Source organism: Hemiscyllium ocellatum, chromosome 2, assembly GCF_020745735.1.
Source record: "Hemiscyllium ocellatum isolate sHemOce1 chromosome 2, sHemOce1.pat.X.cur, whole genome shotgun sequence".
Classification (NCBI taxonomy): domain Eukaryota; kingdom Metazoa; phylum Chordata; class Chondrichthyes; order Orectolobiformes; family Hemiscylliidae; genus Hemiscyllium; species Hemiscyllium ocellatum.
The window spans coordinates 88,426,704-88,446,841 of NC_083402.1; the positions used below are offsets into that span (position 1 = coordinate 88,426,704).

Consider the following 20,138-nt stretch of genomic DNA (forward strand, 5'->3'; position numbering starts at 1 on the left):
TGATATATGGGGTTCGATGCCATGAACAGGTGCAGAAAATAGTCAAGAAGGCTAATGGAATGTTAAAGGGCTGGAGAATAAGGATGCAGATGCTATGCTGCAATTATACAAAACCTTAATTAGATCCCACTTCAAGAACTATGAGCAGATCTAGGCAGTACACTTCCGGAAGGATGTTATGGTCCTGGAGGGAATTCCATGCAGGCTTACAAAGATGATATCTGGACTTCAGGTGTGAATTAATAAAGAGAGATTTGGCCAATTAAGCCTTTATTCTCTAGAATGTAACAGGTTAAAGGATGACCTAATCAAGGTCTTCAGGATATTAAAATAGAAAGGCAAGGTAGATAAAGATAAACCATTTCCACTGGTTGACAATTCTAAAACCAGGGAACATAATCTCAGAATTAGGACAAGGCCATTCAGGAGAGCTGTTAGAATGCACTTCTTCTGCACAGAGTGGCGAAGATTGGAACTCTTTTCCTCAAAATGCCAGGTAATGCTATGCCTGGAGATATGTAAAAATAATTAATTTCAATTTTGACTATTTTCTGTGTTCCCACTACATTGTAAATAAAATTGTATTTATTCATGTTTGTAATTTATTCTGAAAAAGAATTTACTGAATTAACCACAAAGAAGCAAATGTACATTCCCTCTCAAATATAAAATGTCATCCTTATTGCTGAGATTATTTAATTTGAATTAAGATGCATCCAATGTCATTTTGAAATGCTCGGGTGAACAGGCAGATCTAATACTTGGACTGTGATTAGAGATCATTTTTATTATTTCTAAATATAAACAGTGCCAAAAATCTTCACTTCAGTTGTACCTCCCTGGTACAGCAGAGGTGTCAGAGGATTGGAGGATGCCAGTGTGGGACCAGGGAAGCAAAGGATGAACTAGGAAACTATAGACCAGTCAGTCTAACCTCAGTGGTGGAGAAACTGTTGGAAACAAATCTGAGGGGCAGAATTCATCTGCACTTGGAGAGGCAGTGATTAATCAAGAATAGTCAGCATAGTTTTGTTGATGAGAAATCAGATCTGATCAACTTGATTGAAGAGGTGACTAGGTGTGTATTTAAGGGCAGGTATTTGATGCAGTTTACTTGGACTTCAGCAAAGCTTTTGATAAATCCCAAATAGGAGGTTAAGAGCAAAGGTAATTGCCAATTGGAATCAAGAAAATCTGGCTAGTTGGTTCCAGAATTGACAGGGGGTGATATCCAATGGGTGTTTTTTGACAGTGGGGACCCTGAGGGGATCAGTGTTGGTGCTCTTGCTGTTTGTAGTATATATAAACAATTGAGACTCAAATATAGGAGGGTTGATCAGTAAGTTCATAGATGATACAAAAGTTGGTGCAGTGGTAAATATTAAGGAGACTAGCCTTAGATTACAGGAGAATATAGATGGGCTTACCAGCAACAAATGGAATTCGATGTGGGTAAGTGCAAGGTGATGCACCTAGGCAGGACAAACGAGCCAATGGAATACACGTGAACATTAGGTGCCTGGGAAGCACCAAAATCAGAGGGAACTTTGTGTGCACACCCATTGATCCCTTAAATTGGTATAATAGTTCAATAAAATGATTAAGGTGGGATATGAGATTCTTACTTTTATTAGCTGAAGTATAAAGTTTATGAGTATGGAGGTTCTTCTGGAACTATATAAAAAGTGGGTCAGGTCACAGTTAGAGTATTGTGTGCAGTTTTGAAACCCAAGTTATAGGAGTGATGTGATTGCACTGCAGAGGGTGAAGAGTCATCTTGGCTGGACTGCAAAGTTTCAGTTTTGAAGAAAAATGGGACAGACTGGGGTTGATTATAATGGAGCAGAGGAAATTGATTGGGGGGAGGGGGTGCTGACATGATTGAGATATAAAAAAATTAGGAGGGGCATAAACAGGGTAGACAGAAAGAAATGTTTCCCCTGGTGAAGCATTTAATGAGCAGGGGCATAGGTTTAAAGTAAGGAGCAGGGAATGTGAGGAATATTTTTTAACCCAGAAGGTGGTGGGAATCTGGAACTCACTGCCTTTAAGGACTGTAGAGACAGAAATCTTCCTAATATTTAAGAAGCATTTAAACGTTCACTTGCAATGCCAAAGCACATAAAGTTATGGACCAAGTGCTAGAAAATGGGATCAGAATGGTTAGGTGCTTGTTTTTGGCTGGCACAGATTCGATAGGTCAAAGAGTCCTTCTCCATAGACTTCTATGACTCTATGTCCTGACACCCATCTTCTGTCCTGTGGTGAAGTGAAGAAACATGCGTAGGGGGAATGCACTGCTGAGTGAAAGTGTACACTCACAGTTGTGATTATATATGAGTAAATTCCAGATTGTCATCAATCCCATCACACTACTTTGCTCACAATAACAATTTTAATTCCCTTTTTTCTTACTCTCCAGGTCTCACGGACCCGATGCTGTATTCCTCAATGATGGCCAGTGCAACAGAATGGCAGAGCTGACTCAGTCACAGATGCTACATATTGCAATGCAGATAGCAGCAGGGATGGTCTATCTGGCATCTCAACACTTTGTTCACCGTGACTTGGCTACTCGGAACTGCCTGGTGGGAGAAAACCTACTGGTGAAGATTGGTGATTTTGGAATGTCAAGAGATGTATACAGCACAGATTACTATCGGGTAAGTGAAAATTGTGATTTCACTATATCCCAATCGTTTTTACGACCTCTGGAAATAAGTGGGATTAGTGTAGATATGCTGATGTGGATTTAATGGGCCTTAGGCCTTGTACTGTGCTCTCTGACTCCAAGTAACAAACTAATAGGTTAAATTAACAATAAATATTCTAGAACGGTAAATAATCACTCTAATTCTGTAATAGTGTTCCTGGCCTTGCAATGGCTTTATCTGCAACGTGCTAGAAACAGCACTATCAATGTCTAGAACAAAGGAATGAACTTTAAAACTACAGCTTGACCATGAGGGAATGAAGTCAGAAAGCAGTTTTTATACAATCACGGGAGAGTTAATATACAGAAGACAACCGTTCATCTTGTTGTGTTGTGCTGTCTCTCTACGCATACAGTATTGTTTTATACAGTGGATAGTGGGAAGTCTGGAACTCTTGATCACTGAGACTTGTTTAATTAAAAATTTGAAAACAAGCATTGAAAAGTTTGTGAAGGGTTATGGGCGGATGAGTTCGCTTATAAATCAGCTTTGACCTAATCGAATAGTGGAACAGATTGGAGCAATTCAATGTTAGTCTTAATAAACTAGCAATGTTCTGATGTTCCTAAGGTTCTACAGCTTATTACAAAGATTTCCCATTGTTACTGAAAAAAGCTACCTGCAGTAGCTTGTGTGACATCACTACAGCCAGGCTGACCATCTGTACTTTATTCATGAACCTTAGCAAATCATCATTCGAATTAACTCATTTCATCCTTTCAACCATTGTTTCTGACTTGCTGACTGGCAGGCCTGTGTTTATTGGATTAACCAGATTCTGAACATTGGACTGAAGTACTGAATTTTCTTTAGTTCGTACTTTATAGCCTGTGCTATGTGCATTACCCAAACTATACTGTAATAACTTTTAACTGATCAACCCTCCATCTGGATCTAAATCAAACAAAATAAGGAACATTGTAAAACCTCAGATGATGGTTTTCCATTTCAAGTTGACGTTTTAGCTAATTGATGCATGTGATTATTTTTCTTTGTGCCTCTGTAGGACTTAGTAGCGGAAAATCCCAACCTGAATCAAAAGAGGATATTCTGCCCCATTGCTTATTCCAATACTACCTACCCCCACTCCAGGCTGGACTCTGAACAATTATTGATTTTGAGCCATAATCACCTCTACTTTTGTAGTTCGATAATATCAGAATAAGGAAAGAATCGAACACTGTTCATTTTAACTAATGTGATTAGAATGTAATAACTATGAAAATCAGAAACAAAATAAATTGAAATGTCATCTATACATAGTACCTGAAAAGAAGAAAGACAGGTTAACAATTGAGAGTTATCCTATTTATCATAACACAATCATAACTTTGAAGTGGACATGCTCACATGTGCATTTGAATAGCATGAACCACAAGAACTTGTGTCAATATCATACCTTAAACATAATGCAACATCTCAAGGTACTTCATAGGACATTAATCAAGAAAGATTACACACAAACCTCGGAGTAACATTTGGTTGATGGCCAAAAGCTTGTTTAATCAACAAAATAGGCTTTAAAAAGGAAAAAAAAACAAAACAGCAGAAAAGAGAACTTTAAAGAAGGTATTGCAGATGTTAGGGTGTGGGTAGCTGAAGGCACTACTATAAAAGTTGAAATAGTGGGAATCTTTAAAAAACAAGAAATAGAGAAGTGCAGATATCTGTCTGTTTTGAGCTGAAGGGGATTGTAGAGACAGAGAGGATTCTGGGTAATTCAAGATGGAGGATAGGAAAAAGTTGTGGCTGTAAGAGCTGCTTCTTTTTTGAGATATTATCAGTATTGGAGCTGATTTTCTCACATTTTTGGAACTACAATTACTGCTTTACAAGCTGTTGCATTGTTTTAGAGCTCTGGAAAAGAAAGAGATCAAAACAACAGTACTTTAAAAAAGGAAGAAGAGAGAGAGAGCAGATACCAGATGGAGGGTGAAACAAACAGAGAAGTAGACCTGCACAGCTGACTGCCTCTGCTGTCTAGAAACAAATATCTCTGGACATCAGAGTTTATTCCAAGAAAAAAATAAACATACAGTGAAATTCACAGCTGACTTTAGCTGTGGGGGGAAGCTCACAGCAGGGAAGCAGCCAAGTGACTTATTTTTTTAAAAGTTTAACCTCACTTTGTTTTTGTAGATCTACAGTTCTTTTCTATGTTTTAATGAGATCTGTCTCTCGATTAAACTTCATAGAATATAAAATGCAGATACTGAGCTATCCTAGAGCAGTGTTTTTAAAGCAGTAAGACTGCTATTTTCTAGATCTGTAGACTGTTAAGTTGCAAAGATGATATTTAGTAGAATAATGTGCTCTTCCTGTCTGATGTGGGAGATTAGAGAGATTTTCAATATTCCTGATGATTATGTCTACAGGAAGTGTGTTTGGTTGCAAATTGTATTGTATCATTTGGATTGGCAGTTAGTGGAATGAAGAATTTACAGGAATCATAGGTGTGATGGAAGGCAGTTTCAAGAAGGGAGAAAAACCACAGATGCAGTCTGATCGAAGGGTTACTGCGAGGAAAAGTAAGGAGGTAGGCAGGTAATGCAGGAGTCTCCTGTGGCTATCCCTATCTCAAATAAATATGCTGTTTTGGAAAATGCTGGGGGGTGATGGACTCTCGGGGGAATGTAGCTCTGATAGCCAACTTCCTGGTAGTGAGACTAGCTCTAATGTAATGAGGGGTACAACAAGTTCAAAACGATAATTGTGATAGAGGATTCTCTAGATAGAGGCACAAACAGATGTTTCTGCAGTCAAGCAGACATCAGATATTCAGGAGCAAGGATATTCCAGAGAGGGTGCAGAATACTCTCAAAGGGGAGAGGGACCAGTTGTAAGTCATTGTACAAATTGGAGCTAACAATGTAGGACAAGAAAAAGATGAGGTTTTGAGGAGAGCAATTAGGCAGGAATTTAAAAAGTAGGTCCTCAAGTGTAGTAATATCTGGATTACTCCTGGTGCCATGATCGAGTGAGGGTAGGAATGGGAGGATAGAGCGGATGAATGCGAGACTGAGGAGCTGGTGCACGATAAAAGGATTCACATTTTTGGATCATTGGAATGTCTTCTGAGGTAGATGTGACCTGTATGAGAAGGACAGATTACACCTGAATTGGAAGGGGAGTAGTATACCTGTCTACTACCTGCAGGGAGATTTGCTAGAGCTGCTCGGAAGGAATTAAATTAAAAAGGGATGGGAGGGACCCCAGGCAGATAGTGAGAAAAGTGATCAGTCTGGGACTGGTTCAGTTGGGAAAAGGAATGAGTCAAAAAGCCAAGACAGGCAAGAACAAAGCAGAGGACAAGGTAGGGATGATAAGTTAAAGTGTATTTATGTCAACGCCAGAGGCCTGACAGTAAGGCAGACATGGTTGGGAACTTGGGACTGGCATATAATAACTAATATAGAAACGTAGCTCTGGGATTGACAGGACAGACAGCTTAATGTTCCATGGTATAGATACTATAGGAAAGATAGAAAGGCGTGGGGGGCAGGGGCTAAGAAAGGAGGGGTGTGTGGCATTTTTGACGAGTGATATCGTTACGACAGTACTTATGGAGGATATTCCTGGAAGTACGACAAGGCAAGTTATTTAGGTGAAACTGAGAAATAAAAAAGGGGGGATCAACTTATTAGGATTGTACTATAAACCCACAGTAGTCAGCATGAAATTGAGAAGCAAATGTTTAAGGAGATTTCAGTTATCTGTAAAAATAATAGGACGATAATTGTCAGGGCTTTTAAATTTCCAAACATAGACTAGGACTGCCGTACTGTTAAGGGCTTGGATAGAGAGGAGTTTGTAAAATGTGTACAAGAAAATTTTCTGATTCAGTATGTGGTTGTACTTGATGCAAAACTTGACCTACTCTTGAGAAATAAGGCAGGACAAGTGACTGAGTGTCAGGAGGGGCCAATGATCATAATTATATTAGTTCCAAAATAGTGATGGAAAAGGATCGGTAAGATCTAATAGTTAAAGTTATAAATTGGTAAGGCCAATTTTGACTGTATAAGGCAAGAACATTCAAAAGTTGAGGGGGTCAGATATTTGCAGGTAGAGGTAGCTGGTAAGTGGAAAGCCTTCAAAAATGAGATAACGAGAATCCTGAGACAGTATGGCTGGTGGTTGAAGGGAATGCTGGATGAAGAGACAAAGTGAGGTTTTGGTCAAGAAAAAGAAAGAAGTGTATGTCAGGTATAGACAGCAGAGATCAAATGAATTCCTACATCGGCAGTCGAAGTTTACTTAAGAGAGAAATCAAGAGGGCAAAAAGGGAACATGAGATAGCTTTGGCAAATAGGTTTAAGGAGAATCCAAAGGGATTCTACAAATATATTAAGGTCAAAAGTGTAACAAGGGAGAGAATATTCCTAATGAAGAGCTTTTGTTTGAAACATTGATTCTCCTGCTCCTTGGACGCTGCCTGACCTGCTGTGCTTTTCCAGTGATAGACTTTTCGATTCTGATCTCCAGCTTTGCAGTCCTCATTTTCTCCCTTAAAGATCAGCAAGGCTACCTCTGTGTGGAACCGCGGCAGATGGCTGAGATATTAATTGAGCACTTTGCATCAATGCTTGCTGTGGAGAAGGATATGGAAGCTAGATAACTTGGGGAAATAAATAGAGATATCTTGAAAAGTGTCCATCTTGCAGCAGAGGTGACGCTGGATGGCTTAAAATGCATAAGGTGGACAAATCCCGGGGACATGATCGGGTGTACCTTAGAACTTTGTGGGAAGCTTGGGAAGAGATTGCTGGGCCCCTTGCCGAGATATTTGTTTCATTGATAGTCACAGATGAGGTGCCGGAAAACTTGTGGTTGGGTAACGTGGTGCTACTATTTACGTAAGGTGATCAGGAAAAGCCAGGGAACTGTAGACCAGTAAGCCTGACATCTGTGGTGGACAAGTTGTTGGAGGGAATCCTGAGGGACAGAATTTATATGTAGTTGGAAAGGCAAGAACTAATTAAGGATAGGCAAGATTTCTTTGTGTATGGGAATTCATGCCTCATTAACTTAATTGAGTTTTGAAGCAGTAATGAAGAGGATTGTTGAGGGCAGAGAAGTGGATGTGATCTATGTGGACTTCAGTAAGGTATTTGACAAGATTCCGCATGGTAGATTAGTTAGCAAGTTTAGATCACATGGAATACATGACAGAACTGGCTCAAAGGTAGAAAACAGAAGGTAATGCTAGAGGGTTGTTTTTCAAACTGGAAGCCTGTGACCAGTGGTGTGCCACAAAGATCAGTGCTGGGTCCACTGATTTTTGTCATTTTTATAAAAGATTTGGATGTAAACATAGGAGGAATGTTTAATACGTTTGCAGATGACACCAAAGTTGGTCTTGTAGTAGACAGGCAACAAGGTTACCTCTGAGTACAATGGAATCTTGATCAGATGGGCTAGTGGACCGAGGAGTGGAAAATGGAGTTTAATTTAAATGTGAGGTACTGCATTTTGGAAAGGCAAATCAGGGCAGGACTTATACATTTAATGGTAAGGTTCTGAACAAAGAGAGCTTGGAGTACAAGTTCATAGTTCCTTGAAAATGGAGTCACGAGTAGCAGAACAGTGAAGAAGGCATTTGATATGCTTGCCTTTATTGGTCAGTGCATTGCATATAGCGACTGGGAGGTCAGTTACAGCTGTACAGGTCACAGGTAAGGCCACTTTTGGAATACTGTGATCAGTTCTGGTCTCCCTGCTGTAGGAAGGATGTTATAAAACTTGAAAAGGTTCAGAAAAGACTTACAAGGATATTGTCAACTTTGGAGAGTTTGCGCTGTAGGGAGAGGCTGAAATGACTGAGGTTATTTTTCCCTGGAGCATCGGAAGCTGAGGGGTGACCTTATAGAAATTTATAAAATTACAAGTGGCATGGATAGGGTGAATAGACAGGGTCTTTTTCCTGGGGTGGGGGAGTTCAGAACTAGAGGGAATAGGCTTAAGGTGAGAGGGGAAAGATGTAAAATGGACCTAAGGGGCAACCTTTTCATGCAGAGGGTGGTGTTTGTATGGAATGAGCTGCCAGAGGAAGTGGTAGAGGCTGGTACAATTATAACATTTAAAAAGCATCTGGATGATTTCATGCGTGGGAAGGGTTTACAGAGATAGGGGCCAAATGCTGGCAAATGGGAGTAGATTAAATTAGAATATCTGGTTGGCATGGATGAGTTGGGCCGAAACATCTGTTTCCATGCTGTACAGCTCTTTCTGATTCTGGGACTCCAACTATATTTAGATTAGATTACTTACAATGTGGAAACAGGCCCTTCGGCCCAACAAGTCCACACCGACATGCCGAAGCGCAACCCACCCATACCCCTACATTTACCTCTTACCGAACACTACGGGCAATTTAGCATGGCCAATTTACCTGACCCACACATCTTTGGACTGTGGGAGGAAACTGGAGCACCCGGAGGAAACCCACGCAGATACGGGGAGAACGTGCAAACTCCACACAGTCAGTTGCCTGAGGCGGGAATTGAACCCTGGTCTCTGGCGCTGTGAGGCAGCAGTGCTAACCACTGTGCCGCCCAGTGATATCTTCTATATCACTGACCCCGTCGAATTCCCAAAATAAGGTGACCTATTTGGTAGGACTAAGGGTCATGAACTTTACAGTGGTGCCTTAGTATCATGTTACCTTACAGTTCCTGCCAAAATAGAAATTATTTGTTGACATGGGGAGAATGGCATTTCCCAAAGGTATGGGGCCCATTTCCATCAGGATTTTGTTTAGCTGAGGTGCTTCACAATGGTCGGATGGAGTATAGAACTGTGTTTTCTCCACAAGTTCTGGCTCGCCTACTATCCATCCCACTCTGTCCAAATGACACGTGATCTGACAGCAACCATTTCCAACAAAGTTTTGAAGTGCTCAAACTAACAAGGCAGGTAACTGGCACAACCAGATTTTACTTGAAATTCAACTCCCCCCCGATGGTCACTGCCATTGTGTCCCTTTCTCCTCCAGCTCAGGAATTACAGGCTTTTTGCAATTAAAACACTTTTTATTATTATATGTTCAATGATTTACTGCAGTATTATTGCATAATGATATACTTTAGTATTACTGAAGAAGGGCTTATGCCCGAAACGTCGAATTTCCTGTTCCTTGGATGCTGCCTGACCTGCTGCGCTTTTCCAGCAACACATTTTCAGCTGCAGTATTATTAGCCTAGTAATGTTCCATGGGATTCATCTGTTTCAACAGAAGATGGATGGAAACCTTTGTAAAACAGCTTAAAGGGAAGTTCATTATCATAATATCTAAAAGAAGCACTCTAATGTAACTTAAACACCTTCCCATATCCACATATTGTTATATCTTCTGGTTTCCAAAATGAAGGAAATGATCACATTTTTAACTCCAGAATGCTGGAGTTTCTCCATGTGGCAGCTGAATGGATACAGTGATGCTCAACACATGAGTGTAGTGCAGTTGTGAATATGACACACAAGATAAATGTTCACTGAACAAATGACTTGGCCTGTAATTCTAATCCTGGCTCGATCTGAAATCCAGAATTGTCAGGAGATATCAAACCACACCCCCATTGTCATGGCAGTAAATGCTGCATTCATGAATTAAATGTCCAGCAACACAGCTGATGACAGTGACAACTCCTGTGAAGAGATAAGTGTGGAGTTAGGGTGACAGTGCAATGAGGGGCCAGGGTGCCAGGCAGGTAGTATGGCTGAGTGCCAGGATACCAGCTAAGTAGAGTGCCAGGTGGTTAGGGTACCATGTAAGCAAGGTGCCAGGATACTAAGTAGAAGGCCACAAGTGCATAACTTGTCAGGTAAATGATGGTTTCCTCAGGGTATGTCAGAGTTGGGAAGGGTGGTGTCAGATTTGATTGCAGGGATGGGGGTGGTGTGAGGTGTGGGGAACAGGGTATTGGAGAGAAGGGAGATTGGTTCTGGTAAGGACAGTGGAGTGGGAAGGAAGGTGGTGGCAGGGAGCCAGGCCTGGTGGATAGGTGTGTGTCTTGTTAGGAAGGGAGTTCAAGGCTTTTGACCCAGAATAGAAGAAAAGTGACAATATAATTCTAAGTTAGAATGCTGCATGATTTGGAGGGCAACGTACAGATACTGATGTTCCCATGCACTTGCTGCCCTTGTCCTTCTAGAAGGTAAATGTCCAAGGTGCCAATGAAGGAGGTATATCAAGCGGCTATAGTGATCTGATGAATAAAACACACAGCTCCCATTTTGTGTTGGTGATGGAGAGAGTAAATGCTTAAAATACTGATGGGGTCTAATCAAACAGGTTGCTTTATCCTGGATAATGTTCACCGTCTTGACTGAAGTTGAGCCTGCACTAATGCAAGCGAGTGGAGAGAATCCATCACATTCCCAATATGTGCCTTGTAATTAGTGAGTAGGTTCTGGGGAGTCAGGAGGTGAGTTACTCGCTACAGAATTCCTAGTCTCTGAGTGCTCCAGTAGCCGCAATATTAATATGGCTAGTCCATTTCAATTTCTGGTCAATCATAGCCCCCAAGATGTTGACTGCGGAGAATTTCTCTGGCGCAAATGTAACGTGTCTCTTATTAGTCCAAACCTGGGTGTTATCCAGGTCTTGCTATGTTTGGATATGGATTGTTTCAGTATCTGGGAAATCATGATGGGTGTTGAGCATTGTGCAAATATCAATGAACATCCCCAGTTCTGACTTTATGATTGAGGTAACCTCTTTGATGAAGTATCTCAAGATTGTTGGGCCCAGCACACTACCTTGAGGTAAGACTAAAATAGTATCTTGAGGCTGAGATGATTGATGTCTAATTATCACAGTCATCTTCCTTGTATTAGGTTTGGTTTCAACCAATGGAGAGAATTCCTCCTGATTCCCATTGATTTTAGATTTGCTGAGATTCTTTGATTCCATACTTGACCAAATGCTGTCTTTATGTCAAGGGCTGTCCCTCTCTTTTCACCTCTTGAATTCAGTTCTTTGTCCATGTTTGGATCAAGGTTCTAACAGTGTCAGATGATGAGTGTCCTTGGAGAATCTAAACTGAGCATCAGAGACTTTGCTTTGAAAGTACTGATTGATAGCATTATCAATGACCCTCTTCAATTCCTTTGCCAATGATTGAGAGTAGACTAATAAACTAGTAATTGGCTGGATTGGATTTGTCCGAGTTTTGTGAACATTAGGTACCTGAACAATTGTCCAAATTGACAGCTAGATGCTGGTAACAATTATTACTGTATTAGAATAACTTGTCTAGGGTTGCAGCTAGTTCAGGATGTGGGCTTTTGTTTCCAGTGGGGATTTGTTTATGGCTAGGGCAATATTTATGTTACCTTGCAGAACATAAAGCCTGGATAACACATAAAAAGTAGGAGCAGAAGAAGTCATTCAGCCCATTAGGTCTACTCTACCATTCAATGCGATCATGACTGATCTGATAATACTCAACTCCACTTTTCTGCCTTTTCCTCCCAACAACTCTTGATTCCCTTAAAAATCAGTCTATCTCAGTTTTGAATATACTTAGCAGCTCAGCCTCTATGGCCCTCTGCAGTAACAAATTCCACAGATTCACTACCCACCCAAGGCAATCCTTCCAGAACCCGAATCAAACTATAACTTTCTTCCAGACTGCCTCCAATGCCACTTTATCTTTCCTGAGATAAAGGAATCAAAACTGTTCAGTTTTCCATCTGTCGCCAAACTAGTGCCTTATATGTTTTAGCAATAATTCTCTATTTTCATTCTCCATTCTCTTTGGAAAAATGGCCAACATTCCATTTAATTCCTTCATTATACTTTTTGTGATATTTTTGCATGAGGACACCCAAACCTCTCTGTGCTGCAGCTTTCACCACTAAAAAGTAGGTAAAGTCTTACAGAAATATTCAATAACCATTTGTTACAACTCTTGATATCTACTTATCTTACAGACAATGTAGTGTCTGGGCTACTAAGATCACGTGCTATGATAACATGTCCCTTAAAGTTATATTGCATGCTACCCATGAGTCATAACATAAAACTGGATAGAATTAACTAGGTGTACAACCAGTTTTGGGGCACAAGTTATCACTTCTTAAGCTGGATGATGTCAGAACCATAGAAGTACATTCTTGATATCATTTGCACTGATTTGAAGGCTGTGGACATCAAGAAGAGGCTGGTATAGATCATCATCCAGGCATTACTAGTGAAGATATTTGCAAATGCTTTAGGTGTGTCTTTTATATTGATATGCTGGGCACACTATCATTGAAGATGGGGGTTTTTGTGGAGCTTCAGTTTGATTTAATTATTGCATTACTCACCATGCCGAGCTTAGATCTGACACATTGATTGTGAGGTTGTCTATCACCTGTTGCTTCTGCTGATTGCAAATAGTTCGGTGTTGCACTTTCATCAGATTAACGCCTCATTTTCAGGTATGCTGTCCTGCACCTCGTGATGAACAGGGTTGATTCCTCAGCTTATTGGTGATAATGTAGTTGGGTTTCGCTGGACCATGAAGTTAGAAACATAGAAAATAGGAACAGAAGTAGGCCATTCAGCCATTCGATATAATCATGACTGTTCCTGCTTTTGCCTCATACACTTTGATCCCTTTAGCCATAAGAATTATATTTAACTCTTTGATTTCATTCAATGTTTTGGCCTACACTATTTTTGGAACAGAGATTTCCACAGGCTTATCACTCTCTGGGTGAAGAAAGTTCTCCTCATCTCAGTTTCTCCAGAAAATATGATGCCTAATTCTGGGTTCCCGGTCAACAGGAACACAATCTGATGTTTACCTTCCTACATTTACCTTGTTTAGTCTTGTTAGAATTTTATAGATTGCTATGAAGTCCCACTCACTCTTCTGAATTACAATGAATAAAGTCCTAACTTTGTTCATACTCTCCATACTCTCTTCATGCGTCAGACCATCCATCCCAGGAATCAATCAGGTAAATCTTTATTTTATTCTCTCCATAGTCAGGCCATCCTTCCTTAGGTATAAAGACCAATACTCCAGGTGTGGTCTCAGCAAGAATCCCTGTTCCTATTCTCGAAACCTCTCACTATGAAGGTCAAAATGCTATTTGCCTCCTTCACCGGCTGTTGCACCAAATGCTAACTTTCAACAGCTGGTGTACAATGATACCCAGTTCTCAATGCAACACTACCTTTACCAATCTATCACCAGATCAGATAATAATCTACCTTGCTGTTTGTGTTACCAAAGTCGAAAACCTCACATTTATTCACATTATACTTCATCTGCCTTGCATTTGCCCCCTCACCCAACTTGTCTAAAGCACAATAAACAATTTATGGTCAAATACTATTCTCCTTCTTTCGGCACCTCAAATGCATCCAGTTTCGATTTGCTAGATCTATTGTACATCTAACCTCAATTGGTCTAACTGTTACAATCGTTATCACTTTTGTTTCTAAACTAAGAAAGATTATTGCTTTAATTTGCTTTCAATTATGCAAGATCATGGAGTCTCAGGTTTATCAGCAACTTATGTTGGGTTTTAGGTTTTCATTCTTGGATTCTGGGCATTTCTATTGCTCAGGCGAGAACTTAGCATGTTTGAAGAAGCTTTGACCTTCATTTACCTTGACATTAATGACTGACTTATGTCTTCTTCCATTCAGCTCCCTTGCAGGTGATTTCATGTAAGCCTTGAGATGTGTTGATCAGAGAGATACTAGGGCAAGATGTCCTTTGTCTCTCCATATTTTGAGCGTGTCCTCATTGTTGCTGTGCCTTCACACAGTTAATGAGGTGATAATATCATGGTTTTCAACCCACACTGTTCTGTGAATTCCTTAACTCCTCTACAAAGCAACTGTTACAGATTATTCTTTCAAGATTCCCTTTCTTGGAAAGACAGACTAGTGCTGTTAAGATGATTGCTACAGCTGTCCAGTCATTCACTTTTTGGATAAAGGGAACTTAGGATAGTAGTATACAACATGATACTATTCTTATTTGTGTGTGAATGAGTCAGTTCTCTCAGTGTGGCATAGTCAGGATGGTACTTCAGTAGCTCTCATTGGCTGTGTGTTTTCTGTATTTCTGGTATACATTGCTTGCAGACATCAGTTGCACACAGTCTTAGTGGATCTGGTTCTGAACGTATTCTTCTCCATTCCCAAGTGGCCTCTAAGGAAGTTTCTCATGCATCATTTTGTTTATGATGACTCTAAATCCGTAACCAGGACACCATCATCACGTCAGGTGTCAGGTGGAATTTCTCAGGAGCCTGAACAATATGTGCTAACAATCTTATGAACTGCAGGTTTCACTTCATTAATATGCAGTTTGCTATCCTACCACACAATGTGAGCAAACTAGATGCCAAGAATCCCCAGCATGGAGCTCAGAGTGGTTACCTAACTTCTGATGTCTTGCTGGTTGCAGTCAACCTCCATGTTTGTCATGACACAACAGCATCTCAGGGTTTGCTCCATGGGCACCAACCACACACACCCCATTTTCCACGACCACCCTTTAAGAACAGTCATGGCATATTTCCAATCCACTTTCAGTATGTTTCTGCTGTCAGTGTCATGCTTCAGGAAGGACACTTTATGCTCAGGGACATGCACTAGGCTGTATCTCAGTGATGTGCTTCTGCTCTCTGGGCTCACTTTCAGCCTACCTGGATGCTCACAGCAACCCCACTTTATCTTGTTCCGCAACCAGATGCTCCAGATTCTCATTACTGCTGTATTGTCATGCTGTTCAGACACAAAGTGTGATTGTCAGCAGTCCTCAATCATGTTAAGGGAGATAGCCTTTGCTCATGGAGTCCTGGCATGGCGAGTGAAGGACCGCATCTGATGCCAGTCCGTGGGCTTGGACATGATCAGTCAGCTGTTCCACATGGTCAGATTCAGGATTCTCTCCTTGTAACAGGCCAGGAGTGAAATGTCAGGCTGCCAACCATCTGCCTTGATTCTTTCTGCCCTATTCTGGGCTGCTTCCCTTCTGGAATTACAGGAAGATAAATATTAAAGCGGATTAAAGTGGTGGCATAGCTGTTACCTTTAGTACAGTGCAGATGCACAACGTTGACTTCACTCAGTACCAGGAAAGGAGACCACAACACCAGGCCCTGCCTATTGAGTTGGCAGCACAAATGAGATATACGGTTAGTACTTGTTGGGTTTGGTGTGGCTGACAGTGAGTAAGAGATGTTGTTGCAGACAATATTGGGAGTGGTAAAATATTAGCTTTGGTTAGAGGTGGGTACAGGAGCACATATAGAGTCAACGTGAAGTATGGGAGGTAAGATAGTGGCACTTAAGCTGGCAGAGTGCAGGAAGTCATTAACCTCGCTGCAGTGCTGTGCCTTCCTCGAGATGGGAGAGACTGTGCTGACTCATTAGACAATCTTAAAGCAGGTTGGCATGATCCAGTGTCCTGAAGGAAGACAACATCATGCCTCTGCACTTCTCCATCCTGCCCTCATGTGCCTGCCCTCAAAACAAGATGCCAATTTTCCATTTTCTGCCATATCTGGGAAAAGTACTTATAGTATTTGTATAGGTGAACAGCAGCTTTCTGAAAATGGCCTCAATGCAAGTCAATTCTGGGATATTCAGACAAATTTGAGTTGGCCTGGTATGGCGAGTAGTACAATGGGGCACGAATCAATGAGAGAGATGCCATGGGGCAGAGTACATACTAATAATATAAAGCAAATTCAGTAAGATGCAGTGACAGAACCCACAATGCCTCACATGGAGAAGGCTGCCATGAAGCTCAATGGAATTGTCAGCCAAAAACAGTAAAATTCATCCATTATCTCTGATAGACCGATGTGTATAACATGCTGTCTTTCTGATATCTTATCAGGCTGTCGGAATTGCATGCTGAGTGAGCATCTGCAACTCTTCAATGTTGATGATTTAATCTCTAATTGAACTCAATTTTGTGGTGTTAATTTTGCTGGATGATGGATCGTTATACCTTGATGTTTCATCGTGTGTTACTGAGATAAACTGCAGCTTATCACAACTGCTCAACTGTCGGATAGCAGGGCCATCTGTTTCAATGAGGTGGACAAAACCGTTATCACTTTCTCCCTTTGTGTCCCTCTGCATTGGATTGACCCTCGCTATTGAATCTCAGTTCTTTCCTATTTACTGTTTACATAATATTGCTCCATTTAAACGTACGTTTCCTTGGGTATCCGTTTATATTCACATTTTCAGGGATGACTTTCTCATGTTATGTTATGATCCCAGAATAGATTGCCAAACTTATGATTCCAGAGCACACTGCTAAATTATGTTATGATCTGGTTGGTGACCAGTAACTTTTAAAGTGACAAAAGGTGAGCTCTTGATGACTTCTAGGAGAATAAAATCATAGGATTTCAAGATTTTGAATAAACTGCAATAAATTATTGCCACCCAGGTAAATAGTGCTGTGAGGAAGGCATATGGTGTACTGGGCTTTATTGGCAGAGGAATTGAGTTCCGGAGTCCTGAGGTCATGTTGCAGTTGTATAAGACTCTGGTGAGGCCTCATCTGGAGTATTGTGTGCAGTTTTGGTCGCCATACTATAGGAAGGATGTGGAAGCTTTAGAACGAGTGCAGAGGAGGTTTACCAGGATGTTGCCTGGAATGGTAGGAAAATCTTATGAGGAAAGGCTGAGGCACTTGGGGCTGTTCTCATTGGAGAAGAGAAGGTTTAGTGGAGATCTGATAGAAGTGTATAAGATGATTAGGGGTTTAGATAGGGTAGATACTAAGAACCTTTTTCCGCTAATGGAGTCAGGTGTTACTAGGGGACATAGCTTTAAATTAAGGGGTGGTAGGTATAGGACAGATGTTAGGGGTAGATTCTTCACACAGCGGGTTGTGAGTTCATGGAATGCCCTGCCAGGAGCAGTGGTGAACTCTCCTTCTTTATGTTCATTTAAGCGGGCATTGGATAGGCATTTGGAAGTTATTGGGCTAGTATAGGTTAGGTAGGACTCGGTCGGCGCAACATCGAGGGCCGAAGGGCCTGTACTGCGCTGTATCCTTCTATGTTCTATGTTCTATGTAAATTCTTGCCTAATAGTTATATAATCTACACTACATGTATAACTTATTTCTAAAACCCAGAATTAACATATAGTAAACCGGGGTAACGGACTGTGATTGAGCATCCCACAGCATACATCAAACAATAAACATGATCAAGGCAGATCCTATGGATCATTTAGCTGCTTCCTCCAAATATTAATTCCACAGTAATTCATCAAATATCTTTAAACTTTACAAGGGATAACAATTCTTTCCTTCTGCTGATCGGGCTGTAAACTTCCCTGTCAATAGCTGTTCTATCATAGACTGCCTCAATGACTGCTCCTGTTCTGGTCAATCATCCTCCTGTCCTTTGATCACACTCCCCTGTACTCTGAAATTGCACTCCAGTACTCGTTCACAAGTGTAACTCCAGTCCTTCACTGAGCTAGTCCTGGTTTATCCCCAAGTTCCAAACTTTGCTTAGTTACATCAAGCAAATACTGCTTGTCCATTTTAACCACCCGCTTTTCTCAACTACACTGAAGTATTAACATTCACAGCCTTCTTCCAAATCACTCTCAGCTTTACCCAAACAGAAACAGTGACCTTCCTACTTTCTCAGCTTTTTGAGTCCTGACTCCAATTCTTAGCTTCATACCAATTCCTAGAACTAACAACACAGAAGAACTCAACTATGGATTCCTCACTGAGTTCACCTTTACAGAATTTGTGTAATTCAATTGTTTTCCCAGCAAGACAGCTAACTGCTCCACTCTTTAAACTGTCTACTTCTCTCTCCATCTCCAACAAAATATGTCCTTTGAGCTTCTTTCCAATGACCCCCAAACTGTCCTGAGTGACCAATTACAAACCTTGCAATAAATACCACTCTTATTGTGGGCAGAACAGAATCTTGCTTAGTTGGAACAGAATGTGCTCTGAACATTATATTTCACAGAGAGTATTGGCTATTTCAGTATGAAAGAAATGGATATAACCAGAGGATTTCATCATGAGTCTGAGCCAGAAGATGATAATCTATGCTCCAATATTAGCTTCGGTGTCAGCTGATTTCTCACCCTCTTCCTGATCTATATATTTATATTCTCTGAAAGCTTTCACAATGGGCTATTTCATGCATTTCTTACCCAGTTATGTCCTTAGACATGTCATTATCTTCCAGGGTATGGACACTGTGGTTCCTTTTACTTCTTAGCTGCCCTGATGCTCCATCTCTTATAATTTGTCTACTATCTTTTGTAGTTCCACACATCTTTTTCCAATGATTTGCCTTTCCATAAGGTATGCAGTTCAATCCACATCCAGGATAGTTTTTTTTTATTTGTGTCAACTTGTGGTCATCCACAGTCTTGCACATCATTCTCACTGACTGAAAGTTTTGGTTGTTTCACTATATCAATTCTGCTTCTTTTTTTCCTTACTTAACTGTAAAAGCTGTTTAAATAGTCAATATCTTCAAACTGTCTACTCATTGCTTCCCATGCTCTGGCAGTGTCTCAAACCTGCAATAATTTGGACTTGTCTTTTCCAATAAAGTCTTTTTGTACCTCAGGGAATGTAGAGCCCCAAATGAGCTGATCAAGCAATGATCCCTGTGGAGATTGACAAGGTTTTAACAGAAATCTGAATTTTTAGTTAAAGCTTAAAAGTATAATGCAGCAAAATTTGATGAATTAAGATTTTTTATTGTAATAATTTACTAATAACACTTGGTTAAGTGTTATTTCAGCAACATATTTTGAATTACATAAAAAAGTTCCCCTTTTCTACTTATCCTTCTTTCTCCCCTACACAGGATCACAATCCTCAGCAAACAATCCACAATTGGTCTCTGCTTTCAGTGGGGGGCTGCATTTTCCCAATTTGTTAAGTGGTTACTCTGAGTAACCAATTTTGGCACTTCACTTTATTTTTGGAGCATTTCAAACATAAGGGTTATGTTTTGTTTTTGTTTTCAAAAACTGGGTATTAACATAAGAGAGAATTGTTTTAAAAACTAATGTTTAAAAGAGTGGCTACAGTTCTGAAAGCAAGTTAACCGGATAGCCATGGCCGGCATTGGAAACAACTGCTTGAGCAGTACTTGACATTCAGGTTGGAGCCAACCTGGAGCTGAGGGTGTGTTTTTTTTTTATTCATTGGGATATAGGCTTTGCTGGCTGGACAGCATTTACTGCCTGTTCCTAGATGCCCTTGAGAAGATGGTGATGAGCTGCCTTCTTGAACCGCTATAGGCACAGTGACAGTGAAACAACAGCAATATATTTCCAAGTCAGGATGGTGGGTGGCTTGGAGAGGAACTTGCAGGTTCCTATGTATTTGCTGCCCTTGTCCTTCTACATGGAAATGGTCATGGGTTTGAAAGGTGCTGACTGAGGAT

The 20,138-nt window shown here is 40.7% G+C and overlaps 1 protein-coding gene across 1 annotated transcript in view; it reads left to right on the forward strand.

The window, feature by feature from the left end:
* ntrk2a (neurotrophic tyrosine kinase, receptor, type 2a) overlaps window positions 1-20,138 on the forward strand; it is a 254,756-nt gene that overhangs the window by 191,243 nt on the left and 43,375 nt on the right. Inside the window, exon 15 of the mRNA XM_060845213.1 lies at window positions 2,423-2,663. Coding sequence (XP_060701196.1) covers window positions 2,423-2,663 — 241 coding nt within the window. The remainder of the gene's footprint in view (window positions 1-2,422; window positions 2,664-20,138) is intronic.